The following is a 21,322-nucleotide window of genomic DNA, read 5'->3' as shown; positions in this document are numbered from 1 at the left end:
ATAGTAAAAGCAACGCAGCACCTAACGTCGCTCCATCCTCCGCCCGGCCGTGACATCAGGTGACCGAAAGTGAATGAAATATAGAAATGGATATTCTCCCGGCGCTGAGCCGCCGAGACGTTTCAATCGAAGCCGGGGATCATAATACCGCCGCTGTTTATTCAGGCGTGTGTTGTGCAGAGCCGGCGTTGTTTCCTGTGGCACTTAAAAAGGTGCAGGAAAACATTGCCCATAAAAAAAACGGTGGGTTTTAGTGCCCACTTAATCACTTTTACAGCAACATGTTTTAGTTGTTGATCTTTTTAAAATTTCATGCTACAAGTAAAAAGCATTCGGGGCAAACTCTGCACCGTGCGTTGTTGCCGCTTTGTCACGTTCTTTCATATTTATGTTGAGAGGCAAATGTGTTTTCACTTTAAAATACCCACCTCTGGGTGTTGTATTCATACGCTGCAGCAATTACTTCTCTCCGTCTAGAAAGCTGTAATGGTATACTAATGTGTCTCGTTAGAATAAGCTATAACTCACTGACGTCCAGGTGTTTGCATGTTTTAGTGTAGAGTAAAAGCATCGTTATAGATTTCCACAGCTTCAGTTTTTGATTAATATACTGTATATATAGACAGATATAGATAAGGAATAAATATTCGCGACAGATGAGGAGAAGCTAACAAACCTGCAGCTCGCTCCAGGTGTCCTCGTCCTCCTCCCCTCACACCGATCCCGTCTGACTCTCTGCTTTAAGAGAGTAACCCACCATGTATTCTGGTGGTATTCCCCCAGAAGTTACTTCTTATAAGTCAGGACGTTGCTTTGAATTGACATTATCAAAGGACTCCATGTGAAATGCGTCTGACAAGGCCTGATATCAAAGAGATTTCAGCTCCGCTCCTTTTTGACCGAGCTCTGTTGAATGCCATTTAACTGACAACCTCTCAGACAGACAGACATGAACCAGCATGCTTTGAAGCCATACAGCAGATCCTCCGTCTATTTCCTGCTCATCAGCCATGTTTAGCAAATACAAATTAATTCTGAAGCTGCATCTCTTGTTTATTGAATAAAAGCTATGAATCCCATTACCTTTTGTTTCCCAGAAAATAGCCTGTATTATTTAAAAAATAAATAAATAAAAAGCATTTTCAGAATACTATTAGGTAAAACTTTAAAAATGGCTATTCTCATAAAACCTGCAGTCTATTTGATTTGCTTGATATTTACTGTAGGTCTGGATTAGATGGTTATAACTCATCTGCAAATAATCTGCTCTTCTATGCTATAACAGGAAAACAATATACAGCAGCTAAAGGTGCAGGGGATTAAACAGGCATTTATTATTCTATGAACACTTCATTGACATTTACAGGAAAAGAAAAGTAAATCAATGCGATATTAAAAAAAAGAAAAAAGCTTAATACTTCAGGTGGAGTAATAGTTCCAAGCAAGCCCAAATTAATTTGCTCAAATGTCCACTATTATCTTTCCCGTCAGTTCCATTATAATTGTAAACGCCCGTCCATGTGCCCAGTTTTGACAAGTCATTTCCAATTCCTCTGTCTGAAATGTTATGATATAGGATTTGGCATCACAGACTCATTTCACAGACAAAGACTAAATGAGAAGGCCTCGAAGCATTTCCAAAGTTGATGGACACAAATTATGTAGTACTCCAAACTCCCTTTGTGTTCCTTAATTGGAATTATAATGGAGGTTTTCCTGTACGAGCACAGGCATTTCCTTAAAGTGGGACTTTAGAGTTATTCAAAATGGATATTAGCAAAAACACTCACCTTAATGCTTCCCTCCAGAGCTCCCTGTGTGTTTATTAATGGAGAAGGAATACATTAAGAGTGTTTCTGCTCTCCTTGAAACACCACAAGCTTTGCATCAGCTTGGTTTGACAAATGGGCTACCTGCGCTTTTTACAGATGGATCTAACCCCGGCTACCAGACGGTCCCTCTCTGCAGCGTTTGTGTATCTCACTAATTTTGGAAATGCCTGGTTGACATAAAGTCAGATGCTCCCACATTACAGGAGAGAGAGAGAGAGAGAGAGAGAGAACAAATTACTTTTTAATATATTGTTTTGTGGCTCCATTTGGAAGTGCAGAGCGGATAGTTTGCTAATGTTGTGAGCTGACGGGCCCAGATACGTGGAGTCCAAGTCCGCCTGGCGACAACAACAACATGCACATCCATCACTGTAGAGACACTGCAACAGCATCTTTTATACGTGTTGATGCTTGTATTTGTTTTGCAAGTTGCATTTGCTTCCAGGATGTTTGATGAGAACAAAGAGCAGGGAACAAAATTACACGTTATATATCATACAGTATGACGTTCTTCAGGTTGACTTTGACATCGAGAGTCCTCTGTATCTTTAAGACAACAACATTTTCACATGACGTGCCTCATGTTTCAAGTAACTCTGTCTTAAACGAAGATTTAACACTTTTTGAATTACAGTCAAATATTGTTTTTTTTTTAAATTTTGTTGTTTTTAATTTGCTGCCTCATGTGAAGCACTTTCACGTTTTAAAATACACTCCATAAAAACAGTATAATTATATTGGTATTGTAATATGATTGTTATGATGTAGAAGATGGCCGTCTCGCCCTGGCCTTAATCATGTGCTTTGATTGTCTAAATACAAAAAAAAAAAAAAAACTTTAATTATGTTTTAGTAGCTATGCACATTAGTAAACATTCTGCAAATAGGCTCAGTATCATGTTAATTAGCATTTCCTAATTATTATGATTATAAACAGAATTCAAGCAACTCTTGTTTCCTGTCTATTTACATCTCAAAAAACCTTTTATATTGGTGTTTCATACTATATCATGTGTTTATACTGTAATATACAGCAGAACATGGTTATACATAATAGGTTAAACATACTGCACAATAGTTTTCTGTATATTTACACATGGAAACTATTGCCCATCTCTATACGCTACTGTAAATGCAATGGCAGACAAAGCCTAAACGCCATGAGTACAGTATCTGCTCCCGCTCTCTGAGCCACTTGAATGTCTCCAACATGAAACGGTTTCATTGTACGAATACAAATCCTCCTCCGGCAGAAGAGAGACGGAGCTTAAACTTGGGAGTACCAGAGGCCGCCATCAGAATATTCATTTCTCTCCCTCCTAGATCTCCTACAAGGCGGTGAGCTCCTTCGACCCTGAGCTGGACCTCTCCAACCAGAGTGGGAAGGTGGTGAAGCTGGGCAACGAGACCACCCACATGTTCACAGGCCTCTACCCGGGCTCCACGTACTCCTTCACCCTGCGCGCCAGCACAGCCAAGGGCTACGGCCCCCCTGTCATCACCCAGTTCACCACCAAGATTTCAGGTCAGCAGGGGTCAACGGCATGGACAGTCTGTGTGTGTGTGTGTGTGTGTGTGTGTGTAGATCATGTTGAATAAAGAAACTCACCGCCGAGTATGAGCGCCTCACATCCAAATGTGTGAATGAAATGAAATCTGCTTCGTACAGAGCCTCACTGATATCGCTCTTCCTAAATTCTTACTTTTTTGTAAGCGAAGAAAAAACTTTATTCAAACGCTGATCCACTGAAGTGTTTTTGTAAATCTGGCTATTACATTAGATTTTGCAGAATTTCCCTATTGGTCACAGGCAAAATGCTTTTTTAGTTTCCAGAAACCCTGGGACAGATATAGATGATGACCACGAGGCAGGTCTGCATTTGTTCTTGCTCTGCTCGGTTTTTATTCTGATGTGTGTGCGCGCGTGTGTGGTTGTGCACCACTTTAAAGACTTTCTCTCAGCCAGATACTTTTGTGACAGCAGCTAATGTCTCACTGCTCTGTTATTGCTACACTTAATGATTAAATTATGTCGGTACAAAGGCAAAAAAAAGAAAGAAAAAAAAAGCGCTCAGTGGAAAAATGAGAAAACTAGGTTTGCTTTCTTTTCTATTTATTGCCGAGCCGAATGAGTCACAAGGCGGGAACACGGATAAAAACTAAAAAACTGCGCTAACTTGTCGTTCCTCAGCTCCCTCCATGCCGGCGTACGACCAGGAGACCTCTCTGAACCAGACAGACAGCACGGTGACTGTTCTGCTGAAACCTGCCCAGAGCAGAGGTGCACCAGTGAGGTAGGCCTTCACAATAAGGACACACAGATTCACATTCACACACACACACACACACACATACATTCACATTCACAAAGAAACAAAACAGTGAATTAAAATACCAGGAACCGCCATCAGCAACAAAAAATTTATCAAAGAGATTGTGTTTATCGATACCCCACCGTGAAGGAAAGTTGCAAGGGGGATCCAACACCTTACTGTATGTATCTCATTTTCGGAGCTTTATTTGTTTGTGGATTTTTGATCCTGCGAAGAAGAAGAAGAAGAAGAAGCGTAGCCTTTGAAGATGAGAACAAAGCTCTGGTGCAGCCAAGGCTAGCTTCAGGATCTCTTGCCTTTTACCGTGTCTTTTATGTCCTAGGCTGCCCACCCCGATCCAACCGCGGGCTTCTGGGGGGGGGAGCGGAGAAATTCTGCCTCTGCTTGATGCTGCATTTGTTAGTCATTATTAGGGAAGCAGTGCAGCTGTTCTGTTTAAATGCCAAGTTGTTGTGCAAAAGTCATCGTTTTGGTTTACTCAAGGCCGCTGTGGGCTTCTGGCAGGAGCTCTGCTGCTGGTTGGATGATGTTTTTGTTGGTCATTATCAGTCGTTGGGTTGTTCAGTTAATGCAGTTTTAATAAAACTAAGCTCGTTAGTTTGTGCTTTTTTATCAGATCATTCCCAAGCCAATATTAATGATTCCTATTCCTAACTAGGTTTAAAAGAAGGAGAAAAGTGCTTCAGTTTATTAACTGTTTCAGTTTACTGTGTATTTCTATTTTCAGTGATGAAAACAATAGTATTATCATTTTGCATGTTATTTTGAGTAATTGGATGAGAAAATTGATAACTTATTCACATTAGATACGAAGCTACCACTTGGAGACCATTAGCGTAGCTTAGCTACAGTAAAATGAATCAACAAGAGATTGACACTTTCACCAAACTCATGTGTTAATTTAGCTATAGAAAAATAGTAAACAAATCAAGGCTTCAAGAATGCACAGTAACCTAAGTACATTTTCTATCATATAACAGAAGGTGAATAAAACATTTTAAATTAAAATCATCTTTTCATCTTTCTTAACTTTTTCCATTTTTACCTTAAAAACCTATGAAAAACAATGAATTATCACCTTTTTAATCAAGCTTTACAATGAAGTATGATATTAACTAGAGGTCGACCGATAGTGGATTTTTAAATTCTGATATAATAACGATAGTTTGGAACAGGAAAAAGCCGATAGCCGATTAATCGGCCGATACCCCCCCCCCCCCCCCCCCCGAAAAAAAAAAAAAAATTAATTAATTATTTATTTTTTTATTTTTTTAATAATAATATATAGCTATTAGCTAGTGTAAAACTAAAGGATGTGGGACACTGAATCATCCCTGGACCCTGTGAGTGACGAACAGCCAAACTCCACACGTGAGTTTGTTTACATCAGAACAGCTGTAGTGACGTGACGCTGCAGGAGAGGAGACTGTAACTAAACAGGACGTTGGCTCGTGGTGTGGTTACGCCGTACATTAACAGGTGACTGTTTCACTACAATTAGCCTACTGTGTGGAAAACCCATAGCCTGTAAAAAGAAAAACCAAGCTGTAATGATCGTGATCGAGTTGGACGAGTGTGTTTGGAGCTGACGGGAGGAGAGAAAAAAGAGAGCGAGACGCACGTAGCGGCCGTGATATGACGACCCCAGTCCCCGTCCCCGCTGAGGGGGAACTCTGCTGTTATGGAACAGGACCTAAACCAAGTCGAGTAGAGCCCATAGAGCCCAACTTTGTAGTGTAAAGAGCCATTATTGTGCGTCTGCCCCAACTCTGCGGCGCTCTCTCTTCCTCCTTCCTGTCTCTCTCTAGCTGTCCTTTCAAAATAAAAGCACAAAAAGCCGGAGGGGAAAAAAAAAACAAAACACTGACTCGTGAGCTGGTGGTGGTGAGATATTTAGCGTGGCAGCCGCCACCACATTATCTATGCAGGAACCCTTATATGATTAAGAGAAAATACTACAGTGTTTCTCATTAAATAACAAGAGAGTTTCGTTCCAGTCAGCCCCTCCACCTGCCGCCTCTCTCTTACTGCGGTCGCACCGCACCTACAGTACCCTCACCTGGGTCACTTCTCTGCTGCTGCCGTCTCTCTCTCTCCCATGCTCTGTGTGTGTGTGAAGAGCAGCCCCGCCCCTCAGTGATCAGAGAGAGAGAGAGCGGCAGGGAAGAAGCAGTTTATGGCGCTGTGGAAAAAACTGCAGCCATCGGCCACTATCGGAGCCAAGTTCCGCTGATTCCGATAGTTTGTAAAACGTCCTATCGGCGCCGATTAATCGGCCAAAACGATTAATCGGTCGACCTCTAATATTAACACCTACACTCTTTTGAAGTGTTTTTTAACTCATAGTTGTTTCAAGTGTTTTTTTTAGCTCCTATTTTCCCATTCATTCGTCTTTTGCAATCATTATTATTACGCAATAACCATTATGACCATGACACTAGCCCATCAACACATGTCTACTGTATGGACCAACGCTAATGAGGTATAACGTGCTAATTTGTTTATTTTCATGGGCACTGGTTGACTGATGTGGCGTCATATCTAATGCACAGACATGAGTTTGACGTTTAAATTCTTCCTCTTCTCTCTGCAAATACACACATTTACATAAATGTCAAAGCACTCCATGAAATAACATGTCGTTCGTTAGGCGCCGCCAGAGAAAATGCCTTTGAGGTGAATTAAAGGTTCTTCTTGCTCTGCCCTGTGTGCCCCAATCGAAAACAAACAAAACAAAAAACAGTTGCAGTGGGAAGCCAGTGAGGGATCGCATCCATAAGAGCAGCACTTGCGGCTCCCGCTGGCACTTTCAGGAATTAGTCTCATCCATAGAGCAGCGCCATGCATTGCAGGTTAGAAGAAGAACTGTCACCTTAATTTATATCTGAGGAGACAAGTGCCTTTCTACCTCCTTTCTAGGCCAGCAGTGGGAGTTAGCCGTGCGTACTGAATTGCCCATTCCAATATTTAAAAAAGGTCTATTTTATGAGTTGTTTTATGTTCTTGGCCTACGACAGCTTGTGCTTTTCAGTCACCGGGACCCTGAGAGAGAGTGGGTTAACTTCTCCGTACGAGGAGCGATAAACACTTGTTCTCGCTGTAAAACTCAATTTTACACTATCAACTCATCTGAGTCCTTTAAAGATTACAGCCTGGAGATCTTTAGTCAGGCTTGTCAGCTCATGTTTACTGTATGTGCAGCTGCCCAGATTAATGCGCCCAGCGCCGAACGGAGAGGCCTGAGCAAGAAAGACAGCGTGATCGGTTTTTAATCTTCTCGCAGGTACAATTCAGAAGGCCTCACTCTGCCTGCCATTCTTTCAGTGGGCTAATTACAAACCCCTAATTATAATTAACAGAGTGCCGTGAATCTGAGCTTCCATTAATTAGCATGCTGGGCTCCTCTTTTGTTTATTGTTGGAAAGCATGCTCACCTCAGGAGCAGATGAAAGTGATTGGGAGAGATTTGGAGATATAAACTTTGGTTTGAGACCCACGTAATCCTTTTCTTTTAGAGGCTGAGTGCTTGTTAGAAAAAGAAAAAAATAGTGTGTTTTGATACAGACGTTTAGTTTTAAGGAGTCATATATGTTTAATGAGTCTCTGAAGTTTATCCATTAAAAGAATTCATCGCCATTCATCAGCGGAGTTCAGTACATGGCACAACCACACCTCACAGCTAATTGAAGCATCCTTTGATCACTGCAGAGCCTCTCCATGTCTGAACTTTGGAGGTTTTCAGGTGCATGTTACCTCTTCCCACCCTCCTCACTTCTCTCAAGTCTCGCAGGACACAAAGGCCGCTGTACCGCCTTCATGTGTGTTGCCCGGTGTCTCTGAAAAATATGAATTGCAAAGGAAAGGAGGTGGCGGAGGGGCAGCGAACAGGCGGGGAGATTACGATGCAGGCCCCCAAGACGAGATATGGCAGGCTTTTGAAGGTGTTTTCCCACCTCCAACCCCGAGTGACACAAGATGCCTTTGAAATTTTAAGGTGACTATAAAGTAGCACCCATTCAGAGGAGAGGAGCTAGGCGGTCTGTTGGGATCTGCTGTCTGGCCAGTTATGATAAATGTAGTCATGTGAATTTTCCCGAGCAACAACATCTCTAATCTGTTTCTGGGTTTGAGTGTTGAGATGCATGACTAAGTGACGTTTGCAGCTGCAGTCAAGGCACATATTTAAGGGATGATTTTTTCCAAAGCGTTCAGGACCTGGAGCCCTGGAAAGTGAGTGAACATGTAGCTGATCCAGTCAAACGATTGAAGAAGTTTGCATTTCGTCCACCAACGACTTGAAATTTGACACCGCAGGTAGATCGAGATGTGTGCTGCTGCTGCTGCTGCTCATGTTACAAGACTAGCCGTCACTTCTGTGCAGCGGTGGGTAGCTCATTTTGGAATTGAATACTTTAGGAAATCAGTTTTAAAGCCCCTATGAAACAGGGATTTGACAAGGGAGAACACACAGCACTACAGAGTGCAGCAGCATGAAGCTTGATTTGATAAGGCAGTCTTGCACGCTGATTGGGTTTGGGAGGTAATAGAGATCCAGACATTTGAGTTTCAAACAGCAGCTGTTTTGCTGTAATACAGGAAGGGGTGCGCGCTGGAAGATGACACGATAGTGCTGGTTCATTTGAAAAAAAAAAAAAAAGCAAGACATAACAGACAACAAATGTCCGTTTCACTTGTGCGCCCTGCGGTCATGCTGAAGTCAAATCATATTTCAGACAGATCTGGGCAGACGTTGTCACTGCTGAGGGAGGCAGTCAATTTGTCATATTTGTGTAATTGCTAATCAGTATAACATTTCCAACTTGGATTTGGCTTCTAATCTCTGGGGACGACACGCGTAGCCGGGAACAGTTTTTACCAGAGGGGACACTGTTCCTTTAAGAGGATTAGTGAACTGTCTATCAGTCATGTCGCGTTAAACTAATGTTTGCAATGGCCCCCTCGTCAGGGCCAGAATACGCCTCCTCACTCCGTAGCATCGAAATAAATGTTTACATGCTTCTGCAGAAAATAAACGATTCGAGATGCTTTTCCTTATCATTCAAACCACCAAATCAGCCCCTTCTCCCTCTCTCTCCCTCTCTCTCTTCCTGCCGTAACCTTTGCCTTGAGCGCAACTCGCACACATGTACGTAAACAGCAGAAGCTATAAAATACAGCAGTTTTGTAGCCTTTTAAGTATCATGTTGAGGAAACTGGAGTTCCAGTGGCGCTGCTTCCCTGTAGCATCAGATTATCTGTGCTCAACCACGGTCTGAAATCAGTTAAGTGATTCTCTACAGTTCTAAAATAAGCACTAACTTTCTTTGATCACGGCATAGCAAACGCTAATAGCTGTGCCTAAACGTGACACAACTCAATGCTTTTTACGATTTAATGGCAACTGTAATCTATGGCGCCTTCTAATTTGTTTGCTTTATAGCTCCATGGACACCGGGGAAATATAAAGAGCAAGAGGGGTAGAGGCTAGGAGGAAGGATGCTGGGTCAGGAGAAGTGTGTTACTTACAACCGCTCTTAAATCAGACATATAGGCATATAGAGCCAACCGATTAGCATTAGAGAGAGAGAGAGGGAGAGGGAGGGAGAGAAGGGAGACAGTGATTGAAATGCTCCCCATACCCCTTCCCTCATCTGCTCAAACAGCCTGCAGTCCTCCCCCTATCAGCCCACATGAAAAATAAATCTGAGTTTCAGGTCACAATCCAGTCGATTCCGAGTCAATCCGCCATAATTGGTTGGCGTCACATGGCGGCAGAGCTGAAATCTATCGGGCAGCGAGGCTGGAGGAGGCCTAATTGGTGTCAGCTCAGGTTGCAGCGCTACTGCAGGAATACAGGTCTGCTCCGTCGGCCCCTCTGGCGGAGCACTTTTAACAGCTTACACCATCCGTACCGTGCAGCATCTGCCTTCATTCCTCTTTCTCTCCGTGTCTTCTCCATCATCATCATCTTCTCGGGCAGAGACGTTGAGGACTGCAGCAGCAGGGTGGTGGTGGTTGGTGGTGGTGGGGATTATGTTTGCCATTAAATGTTGTGCAGCTCAATACTTCTACTCCAATAGTTTCTGAAACAAACAATGTACTGTTTATGTCACTGTGTACATTGAACAGCTTGTATTGAAGGTTTTAAAGGCCTGTGATGAACTGGTGGACCTGCCCATAGATTAGATGATCAATTACAATAGATATGATAACAATAGTACTACAATAGATTTAAACTAACACTAACAACATTTGGAGACTGTTTATATTAATTCCACACATTCAAAGCACAGATTTATGCATTGATAATAATGATAATATACTATAATGTAGCACAGCTTGAATATTTTTTGTATACTTTCCCATCGCATCTTAAGGTTATTAATATAATATGGTATAATGTCTAATAATATTTCATCGTGATTAATTGCATGTGTGCATAGTTGATTGCAATTAATTTCAAAAGAACCATACATTTTTTAATTAAAGGGACAACGAGGAGTTTTGGAAAAGCGAAGCGTTTTCACACTACATTTATGAGCCTCCGCGCGCACCGTGAAATTCTTTGACCGGCGCAAGACAGACTCATGTTTTCATTCATCAAGAATTAAAGTCAGAGGTTGGAAGACGATCACATACCGTCGTAGTTCTGACCATAAACGGCATTGCGGCTGCGTTATTCTCATAACTCGCCGCAAAACCGAAAGTAAAAAACGCTGGTCGGCTCGACCAGCATCTCCGCCACCACTAATAATAACAAAATAACGATAGAGACAAAACGATATATTTATCGAAAATGGGCCCATTAACAAGTGTGGGTAGCGTAGATTCAACCACATTAACGTGAGACTTTTTTATAACCAAATAGAAACTCCTCGTTGTCCCTTTAAGGCCAGATAAACTCCAGTGTTCACTCATTTCACAGCGACAGTAACTGCCAATAATCTTGTTTGTGTCGGTCGGGTTTAGGTGACTATTTGTACCTGTAGGTATATAAGTTGACAGGTTTTTGTAGCTGAATTTCCAACTTAAACTGTCGTTGACTCGTCGTCTATTGCGGCGCCATCTGAGTGCTAACTGTTTAGTTTGCGACTACGGGCGGATTAATTTCCAGAAACGTATTCAGAAACTATTGCTCGAGCCAATGGCCATTATAACAGAACAAGTGTTAAAGGGATAGTTCAACATTTTGGCAAATTGTTTGTTTTAATTGTTGGTGTAAGCTGTTTTTAGAACGGAGGAGCGGAGCAGCAGGCTGCTCAGAGCTACGCTATGGGGGCTAAGGGAATTTCTTGGTTTCCCTCATCAAATACACAACCCAACAACTCCAAAAGGCTGTCGTGGACAAGTTGTGAGCTGCACAATCACCACGCTATGAGATAATAACAGAACGTTACGAGACAGAGCTGTTTTAGAGGTAAATTCCTGCAAGACCGCTGATGCGCGTTGTGTTCAGCGACAGTTTTTCAGTAAGCAGACTCTGTATTTACCTCGAAAACAACTCTGTCTGGTAACGTTCCATTATTATCTCATAGCGTGGTGAATGTGCAGGTCACAACTTGTCCATGACAGCGTTTTGGAGTTTTGGGATTTTGTATTTGATGAGTTTGATGAGGGAAACCAAGAAATTCCTTTAGCCTCCATAGCGTAGCTCTGAGCAGCCTGCCGCTCCGCTCCTCCATTCTAAAAATAGCTTACACCAACAAATAAAGGTAACGAACCTAACTGTACCCAAAAAGAAATGGTGGCATGAAGAGGACTTTGCATCAACCTAGACAGCTCTATTGCTAATACTTATACATTTTAAGCAGTTTAAATTCACAGTATTCCTACACTTGGTTCTGTTACTCATCTGAATCCTTCCTCTGTCACTAGATAATCATCATCAATATGAATGTGAGTATTGTATCCTCCGATTCTCGGGCTCCTATCAGATCAAATCAAGCAGCAGCTACCAGGGAGTTTTGTTCTTGCTATGAAGCCGTGGTCGTTCATCTGTTGTTTTGTTGTTATTCTGCTGCTCATTCGTGTCAAATTAAATCAAGAATATGACTAAATCACTCCGGTCTGTCAAAATGACTCATACTGTAAATTGTGAACTCGGCATGAGGTGACAAGGTGTCAGCTGCTCAAAGGCACATTAACATGACAGCAGTAATTATGGAAAAATAAAGGAATCGATGCATTTTCAAATCATGAGTCAAGTTTAGCATTTTCTAAGCAGCAGCCAGGAGGAGGTGAAAACAGTATATTTCCCAGACGCCGAGGAATGGTGGCCCTTTAATATTTTATAAGCATACAGCAACTTACTGCTGAAAAATACTTGTGAAAACCAGTAAAGTAGATATTACAGTCTCTATCACTTCCAAAGATGAGCAAAACACTTTTTATTAAATTGCAAATTTATTGTGCGCAAGTTTTTTAAGTTTTCGTTGCTGCAGTAAATATTCTGCAGAAGCGCAGCAGTGGTTTAGATTTCCACATTACAAGAGCTCTTACCCTTGGAGCCTCATCGCCGTTGGCACTTGGTATTTTGCCTGAGGAAAGGAAACCAGGCCCATTCATACTGTGTCTGTCATTAAGTCATGGCACAGCCACATCATCATATCATAAGGAGCCACCCGCGGGGAGCCGGCTTTTGTTTTTATTTCACTATCTGCAGATTGATTTGGAATATAAAGTACCAATATGGGCAAGATGCGAGTGCGGCGAACGTTTCTGCAGCAAAGTGAAAACAAAACAATTGTTAGTCACTCTGTGTGTTATTGTGGCCACAAGTTATAGCAGATTGAATGGATTTATCAACTCTAGAAAAGATCTGCTGTCATTTTTTTTATCCTGAAGTGATACTTATTGTCATACTCATGAAACCCGATGACATCAGATCTGCAGTGTTTTGGCTCGGGCCTCCTCGCTTGCCTCATCACTCATTTCTCTGCTGCTCTGGAGCTACTTAAGTGGCTCCCGTGCACCGTCTCCTCCTGCCCTTTGACCTCTGCTCTCAGTGGGGAACAGTAATTAAAGGCTGATTTCTCCTGCAGACTCTCCGCTGGATTAAATATTTCATCACCTCCCAACCCGGCGCTAAACAGGAGAGCTCTGAGGAATTGGGACACACCCAATGAGGAGCAAAGGGGGATTTTCTAATGACACTGCAAGCATCTTATGATAAACTATAGGGTTAAAGAGCATATGCTGTACACACAAGGGGGGACAGTTAATCATCCAGTACCAACCGCAGGGAACAATTGATCATCTCTGGGGTTGTTTGTACTGCCACAGCACAGCTTAAGTGTACAGCCAATACACTGCAGATTTAACAGACAAAGTTTTTTTTTTTTTTTCTCCCACTTGTTGTTCTGATAATGTTTAATAAAAGCAAATGTTCAGGGTCATCCAGGCTCTACGTCCTGCCCGGCCTTGCCCACTAATTTTTATATTAGATGGTTATGAATGCTCCACAATGACTGGGAAATGGTTGTTTTTCAAAAAATAGATGAATAAACTGGCAAACAATTATTTTAAGGACACAGATTCACAAAGAGAGCAATGTACATGTGCGTGATTTAATTCATTTTCTTGCGCGGTATGGCCTTAGTTTGTCATCATCTATTTTTCCAGGTAATTTCCTGCAGACTTTGGTCATAGTTTCCTAAATATTTAGTTGAACAAGGATTTATCCAATTTGGCACCAATGATGAGGGACATAGAGAACATGGTGGTTGCTATGTTAACAAATATCTGCTCATAATATTCGCTTTTTTAAGAGAAATCCAGGAAATCATGGAGTAGGTAAGGTCTCAAACTGATGTTAACATGCATTGGACATTCAAATCTTTATTTTTTTTTTTCGATTCATCATCATAGCTTTGAACTGCCATACATTATACAGTAGATCCATGAGAGCATGAGTGATGCAGAGTGCATGGATCCATCATGAGCAGCACATCGAGCCCGTGTGCTCGGTCATGAGGGATGAGCTTGCCGAGTCATGTCAAACTCTGCTGCTCTAATAATATCTTATACAGTAGCTGAGAACCTGAGGTGACCACAATAACAAATAAAAGTCCATCCATCACTATAAAAATGATTGAAGTGTACATGAAACAAGCAAAAACTGGTCGTCTCATGCACGTGCATTAGGATTAGTGCTGCTTTGAACAATTTATCTTTTTATTTTTTTATTCTGAGGATCATGGAAAAGAAAATTGCTCCAAACACAACAATCATCTCTGCAGAACTGGGGCACCGGAGCATGTTGCATCGTAGTATTCATTCATTCCTTCATTCATTCCCTCACACGCTTCTTCATGCATTCGTTCAGCGAGCAGTGTAACTTCTGTGATAATAACTTGTTGTGTTTGCGACTCTTTTGGAGATGGAACACTAGTCCCCAATCATGGCTGCTTATTCTCCGTGGCAGCTGTAAACAGACTCTTTGTCACTCAGCGACTCAATAGATTTAACAGGTGGATGCGAGATGCATACTAACATGAACGCCTATAAGACAGTCAGTCTCCCCCTCCAGCTAAGTGGTCGGCTCGGAGACAATGTCATCTCTGTCAGAGGCACAGAGGGCTGCAGTTTTGATCTAGCTAAACACAGGGCTTGGGCGGAGAGGAAATGGAAAGAGCCGTTAACCTTTTCAGTTGTTGAATAATGAAAAAGCAAATAATGTCAGGCCCTGTCCCGCGTCCCTGCCCAGTTCTCCTGCACTGTAGTTTTGAGTTCATCCTGAAAACTGAATTTTTTATTTGTTAATTTAAGGAAGATAAGCTGCTCGTGACCCTCAAGCGTTGACATGTACATTTATTTACCTTCGAGTGCAGCTCTAACAAACAAACTTCCATCTGGTCAGTTCTGGGATGTTACGACTCCGGCTTCAAGCTTGCAGTTGTTTTCTTACTTCCATCCATCTATTAGCTGCACCAGCACTTATCAATGCACATGGTTGCAGGGGGCCTGGAGCCAATCCCAGCTGACAGAGGGCGAGGGCAGGGTACACCTGGACAGGTCGCACACATAGAGACAAACAACACTCACACACTCTCACATTCACACCTTCGGTCAATTAGAGTCACCAATCAATGTAGTGTGCTTGTATTTGGACTGAAGTCCCAGAGAGAGAGAAGCCACACAGACACAGGGAGAACATGCAAACATGCTATTTTGAGAACGGCGGAGCAGAGCCGCGAGCTGCTCAGAGCTACGCTACGGAGGCTAATGGCTAATTTTTTTGGTTTCCCTCATCAAATTCAACAAATACACAATCCAACAACTCCAAAACGCTCTGGTGGACAAGTTGTGACCTGCATGTTCACCACGCTATGAGATAATAACAGAACGTTATGAGACAGAGTTGTTTTCGAGGTAAATTCATGCAAAACCATTGATGTGCGTTCCTGTCAGGGGCAGTTTTTCAGCAAGCAGTCTCTGTATTTGATTATGGCAATGGGCCAATTTGCCAAAATGTTGAACTATCCCTTTAAATTCACCAAAACGTATTAAAAGGTCTCTCATGCATCAGACATAACATCAAAACAAGTGATTGGTTTTTAATGTTGTAACCCACAGCCATTCAGACCCTCAATGCACTTTACCTTTATTTGGACTCATACATTTGAATTTAACCCTGCATAATTTGCATTTGTATGTGTGTGGGTGTGTTCTTTTTATGTTTGAGGCACCTGTACCTGTCACATGGAGACCACCTGTTTCCTTGTTTTTGCACAATGACAATAAAGAGTCTATGTATCTATTTATTTTTGACTGATTTAAAACATGGATCTGTGGAAAAGAAATGAAACAACAAATTTAGTTTTAAATCAAATTACTAATGAGTCAGAATAAAGGATTCAGCAATCAGTCACAACAGTAACAACAGTCTTTTACTATCAAGACTGATTGGTGTTTATTAAATAGCATAATCATGATCATGTGTTGTATTAAATCTTAGTGCTTTGATTTCCTCCGCCTCACATCTAAATACAGATTAGTCTCTTTGCACACATGCATTTCTGTGTCTGTTGTATAGAAACTAGAAACTCTGCCACCATTGGCAGCAGCGGGAGTCTGTTATATTAACTGTGTTTGTGTCCTGTGTCTGCAGCGCCTACCAGGTGGTGGTGGAGGAGGAACGTCCACGCAGGGCACGCGGCACAGCGGAGATCCTGCGCTGTTACCCGGTTCCCATCCACTTCCAGAACGCCACGCTGCTGAACTCGCAGTATTACTTCACTGCTCAGTTCCCCGCCGGCGGCATCCACTCGCCCCAGCCCTTCACGGTGGGGGACAACAAGACCTACAACGGCTACTGGAACGCCCCTCTGCTGCCCCAGAAGAGCTACAGCATCTACTACCAGGCTGTCAGCACCGCCAACGGGGTGGGTGTTCCTCAACTCTTCTTGTTTTGACTCAGAAGCTTCATCGTGGCTACAAATGAGAAAAATCTGTCCAGTCTGTGTTCAGTGTAGAAAATAACTCAATAACTCAAAATCAAATGTGTTGCTTTATACTTGATCTCCACTAAATTTCATTTCACTTTTTTGTATTTGTACTGTCAAACAAATGTAGTGGAGGAACTACACGTGTCTGACTTATTGTAAATGCATCTTACTTTTAAATATTTATAGATTATTGAGAGTGAAGTTTGACCGACAGATTGCCCAGACACGAGATCTTATGAAAGTTTGCATGATCACCTTTTCCCTCCCATTATAAAGTCACTTGTGTTGTTGCCATTGTTACACCAGCTGCTCTTCTTATTGTATTTTCCATTTGGCTCATTTAGCTGCCATGTTTGTGAGCTGTAAAAGTACCCAACATCCAGTTGGTGATGGGTCTCGATCTGCTCGATCTCATCGGCTAAAGTGGGTGTTTCCATCAGAGGCAGTCAGATCTGAATGTGTAAATATCAAACATAGTACAATTTGATATCGGAGGCTCCAACTTGATTTGGAGCACTGAAATAGTTGTATTAACACACTTCAACTTCAACTTCGACTTAAAAGAACTTTATTTTTCCATTAGGAACTTCAATAATGAAGAGCATCAGTGCATATTTAAACAGGATAAATACAAGATAAATACATATAGATAAATACAAATGTTAAGATGTTAAAAAATACGAAACAAATGTTAAAAAGAGAAAGACACACACACACACACCCTAACTAGCATACACAAGCCAGACCTTGTGCCAGCGAGATCAGCTGTTCAATAATCTGGTCGATGAAGGTACAAAACATGGCTCTCTTGGTTTTAAAAATAAGGGATCTTCAAACACATAGGATCCAAGACAATGTGAGGGAGAAATGCCGAAAAAACCCTCCAGTGGCTTGTGGGGGGGCGTTCTCCGACTGCAGTTCTAGGCTACTGTGCATACATTTGTGCGGTACAAGAACGTTTTACACACTTGAGGATTACTTGGACAAATAATCATTTGCAAAAAGCCTCAAATTGGGCTCAAAATCTTCTTAATCAGGTCCCAAATCACACAAAACATGGTTGTGGTTGTGGCGACGGCCTCAGTGACACAGGGACTGGAGTGTAGAGAGTGAGTGCAGAGCTCCCTGACTCTCCACAGTAACTGAGCTCACAGACGCATGCACACAGCGGCGTGTGGCCTCTGGTAGACGTGTCAGTACTCCGGTGGCGGTGGTGGTGCACCAACACCACCGTCTGCACTCTTAAAGGGATAGTTCACCCAAAATTGAAATTTCATTATCTCATTATCTACTCACCCTCATGTGGACTAAGGGCTGGGAGAAGTTTCAGAGTCCTCCATGGCTTCTCTGAGTTACAGGGGGTCTCGGCGTAGCAGTGCATGTCCATATAACGGTTGCAAATGGATACCAACTGTCTTCGTAACAAAAAGACACACCAAAAAACATCCAAATACCTCCATGCTGCTCGTATGTAATGTCCGTCTTGTATTGAAGCCCCGAAATGCGAAATTGTCCCGAAAAAAATTAAATAAGTCTATATTTCAAGCTTGTTTGTAGCGGAAGCTTCTCGAAGCTCCTCTTCCTGGTTCATCAAATTTGGACGAACTGGGAAGAGGAGCTTCCGCTGCAAACAAGCTTGAAATATAGACTTATTTAATTTTTTTCGGGACAATTTCGCATTTCGGGGCTTCAATACAAGACAAACATTACATATGAGCAGCATGGAGGTATTTGGATGTTTTTTGGTGTGTCCTTTTGTTACGAAGACAGTTGGTATCCATTTGAGACCCCCTGTAACTCAGAGAAGCCACAGAGGACTCTGAAACTTCTCCCAGCCCTTAGTCCACATGAGGGTGAGTAGACAATGAGTGCAATTTCAATTTTTGGTGAACTATCCCTTTAATAGGCTGCAGAAGCAGGGTCGAGCCTGGGATGTGCTGCTCTATGCAGTGACATGCTCTTTCCCTCCATTACCGCGCCCCCCCCCTCTCTCTCCTCCTGCCTTTTCCAATGGAGCTTTATGCCAAATGCCAGACGAGGCTTTGATCAACGGCATTTAAGAGAGGCGGTCGACCCGGAGGCGGCTAAGTGTGGGAGGCAGGCGACGACAACAGGGTTACCGATCGCGCAGGTCGCAGCCTCTGTCATGGAGTGGCACTCGGCCGCGGCCCCTCCTCCCGCACAGACAGCTCAGGGGCCGCTTCGAGAGCTCCCACCGCCTGTGGTCCTGAATGAGAATCACCATAAACAGCCTCCTTGAGAAACACCGGCACGTCCTTAAGGAGGCAACAGGAGCGACACGTGAGGCAGGGCCCCCATGCAATTAGTGAGTTCTGCTCTTGAGAGTAAAAAGCACCGGCGGTGTGAAACTTTCCTAGGGGGGCCGATGGGTGAGTGGTATGAATCGTGTTGATAATACTCTCCCTTGAACAAACAAAAAAAAAATGAAAGAGTCCCTGGTTGACACAGCATAAAGCTCCGTCTCAGTGATAGAGACATTATTTCCATACCCAGTGTTTTGATTTACAGTGGCCAAATGCATTCTCTTTCATTAAGCCATCACTGTCAATGGATAAAACTGCAAGCTTTAATTAATGTCTAATGATGTTGGAGTGCTTTGTTTGGGCCTCTTAAACAAAATTAGCACTTAGAGAAGGTGAGTGCCATCCATACCTCGTTTTTTTTTTTTTTTTTGATCCCTTTATTCAAATAAAAATCTAATATGACTTCTTGTAAAGCCGCTATGAACAAAAGGACCATCTGACAGCTTAAAAGCTGCAGTAATGGGAATGCACATGCACCCTGGATCACATTGAGCGCTGGATGTTTTGTTTTTTTTCTTCTCCTCCTCCTTTCTTCTCTTCATTATTGCCTCCCGTGGTCTCTAAACGCCGTCTCTCTCCCGTGTGTGTTGCTGCTCGCCGCTCGATGGACGGCTCGGCCCGGGTCAAACACGGGGGCACGGCGCTCATGTCTTTTGTGTTGTGCTACTCACCGCCTCCCTGTTCCTGTCTGCGTCCTTTTTTCTGTTCACTAGACCATTGTTGACAAGAAACTTCTCTGACAACAGCACGAGACGCATATGTGTGTGTGTGTTGTTGAAGGCTGAAACTCCATTACATATTCAGAAAGCCTCCCTGACGTGTCGTTTTGGAGCCCCGCATGCTGGGCTGGTGTCGCCTGTCACAGGGCTCTGGTTTCTCCACAGTGGCTGACCACCTTGAGCCGCAGGCAGCCGACAGATCGCTGTTGGCTGACAAATCAGCAGCTCAGCACCACTAATCTGTGCTATGGGCCCTCTCGCCTAACTGCGTTTTGTGTCACAGTCGTTGAGCTCAACACATGATAGGGGACAGCATGGAGCTGGTCGAGCTGTTTTTGTTGTAACCACGGGTTCTTAGATAGGTGTTGTTGTTGCTGCCGCTGCAAGTGTGCCTTTGCCTTTGTGTGTCTAACGTCTGTCTCCTTTTCTTTCCCCTGTCTTCTTCATTTCTTGTCTTTGCAACAGGAGACCAAGATCGACTGTGTTCGAGTGGCCACCAAAGGTAGGACCGGATCAGACGGTGTGAATGAGGACGTTTCTAACATCGGCCGTGTTTTTGATTTTCTGAGAACTTAACTTAACAAAATGAGCATGTTTCAGACCGAGAGTGTGAAACTCACGCATACTGACAACATAGCCTCACCCTTCATTGAATAAAACAGCAGAAACAGCTCTGACTTCACATGTAGTCGTCTTCAAGTAGTGGGTGATATGCTCTTCACGTGAACTTGGTCAATAGATTGATCAAGAACATGTGTTTTTCCATGACTGGGAGGCAGCGTGCGCGCCCACCGAGGTCTGTAGGTACTTAGCTATGCTGCCTGCGCATCCTGCTCCACACATTAGGGGTGATGAAGTCTAAGCACCATTGATCGGGGAGCAGAATTGATAAGGCCAGAGGGAGCCCTAGTCACACTCTGTTCTGAGCCGTGGGAGGTCCTGTCACACGCCCCAACAATCTCGTATATTGTGGAGTTTGCATGCAGCTCCGCTATGGATTTCTGCTGCGGACTTCCAGATATCTCCATCTGCATGGCTCGATAGCCCCGAGTCAAATAGCATATACGAGAAGTGGAAGGATCATAGGATCAATCTTATCACCTGAAGGGACACATTTTTTTTATGCACCACATTAAGCTCACAGATGTAAAAAGAAAAAGTTGTGTGTGACTTGACTTGACTGAAGAGATGCTGTCTTAATACTGTAACAGTTGTCTTTCTCTGCCTCAGTGTTGCATGATGATTGGTGTGGCTGTCTCTCTCTCTCTCTGTCTCTCTCTACTGCATGCCATCCTGGATCCACTGACCCTACTCAGCTGCCATACTCGTGACTCAGCTCACAACGCCGTACATCCGCATCGCCCCGGCAGCCGGCGACAACCAACTACCAGGTCAGACCCTATATAGTCTCTCTCTGCATAGTCTAGCCTCGCGTCACCAGGCTCTTCAGAGAGGAGAAGAGCCTGGTTTCTGAATCACCAAAGTAAAAGTGTTTCACCAACATAAAACTTATAAAATAGACAAAAAACTTGTAATACAACAAAAGAAAAAGGTTAACTCAATGGCTCAGGGATTTTCTTGTAAATTATATTCCTTAAATTAAAAAGTTTCACCGCATTTTATTAGCTTGGTGCTTTTATTTTGACGTCTCCTGGATCCGGCTGCTTA

At 43.0% G+C, this 21,322-nt stretch overlaps 1 protein-coding gene across 19 annotated transcripts in view; it reads left to right on the top strand.

Moving 5' to 3' along the window:
* LOC146970269 (receptor-type tyrosine-protein phosphatase mu) overlaps positions 1-21,322 on the top strand; it is a 172,126-nt gene that overhangs the window by 89,554 nt on the left and 61,250 nt on the right. For all 19 annotated transcript variants that reach the window (XM_085804829.1, XM_085804830.1, XM_085804828.1 and 16 more), the window contains exons 10-14: positions 3,156-3,357; positions 4,024-4,126; positions 16,275-16,548; positions 20,120-20,156; positions 20,971-21,045. In XM_085804829.1, coding sequence (XP_085660955.1) covers positions 3,156-3,357; positions 4,024-4,126; positions 16,275-16,548; positions 20,120-20,156; positions 20,971-21,045 — 691 coding nt within the window. The remainder of the gene's footprint in view (positions 1-3,155; positions 3,358-4,023; positions 4,127-16,274; positions 16,549-20,119; positions 20,157-20,970; positions 21,046-21,322) is intronic.

The sequence above is a fragment of the Trachurus japonicus genome, chromosome 17 (genome assembly GCF_045865225.1).
Source record: "Trachurus japonicus isolate A0001 chromosome 17, Traja_1.0".
Lineage (NCBI taxonomy): Eukaryota > Metazoa > Chordata > Actinopteri > Carangiformes > Carangidae > Trachurus > Trachurus japonicus.
Note: the sequence above shows the minus strand (reverse complement) of the source record. Positions and strands in the feature narration are given on the sequence as shown.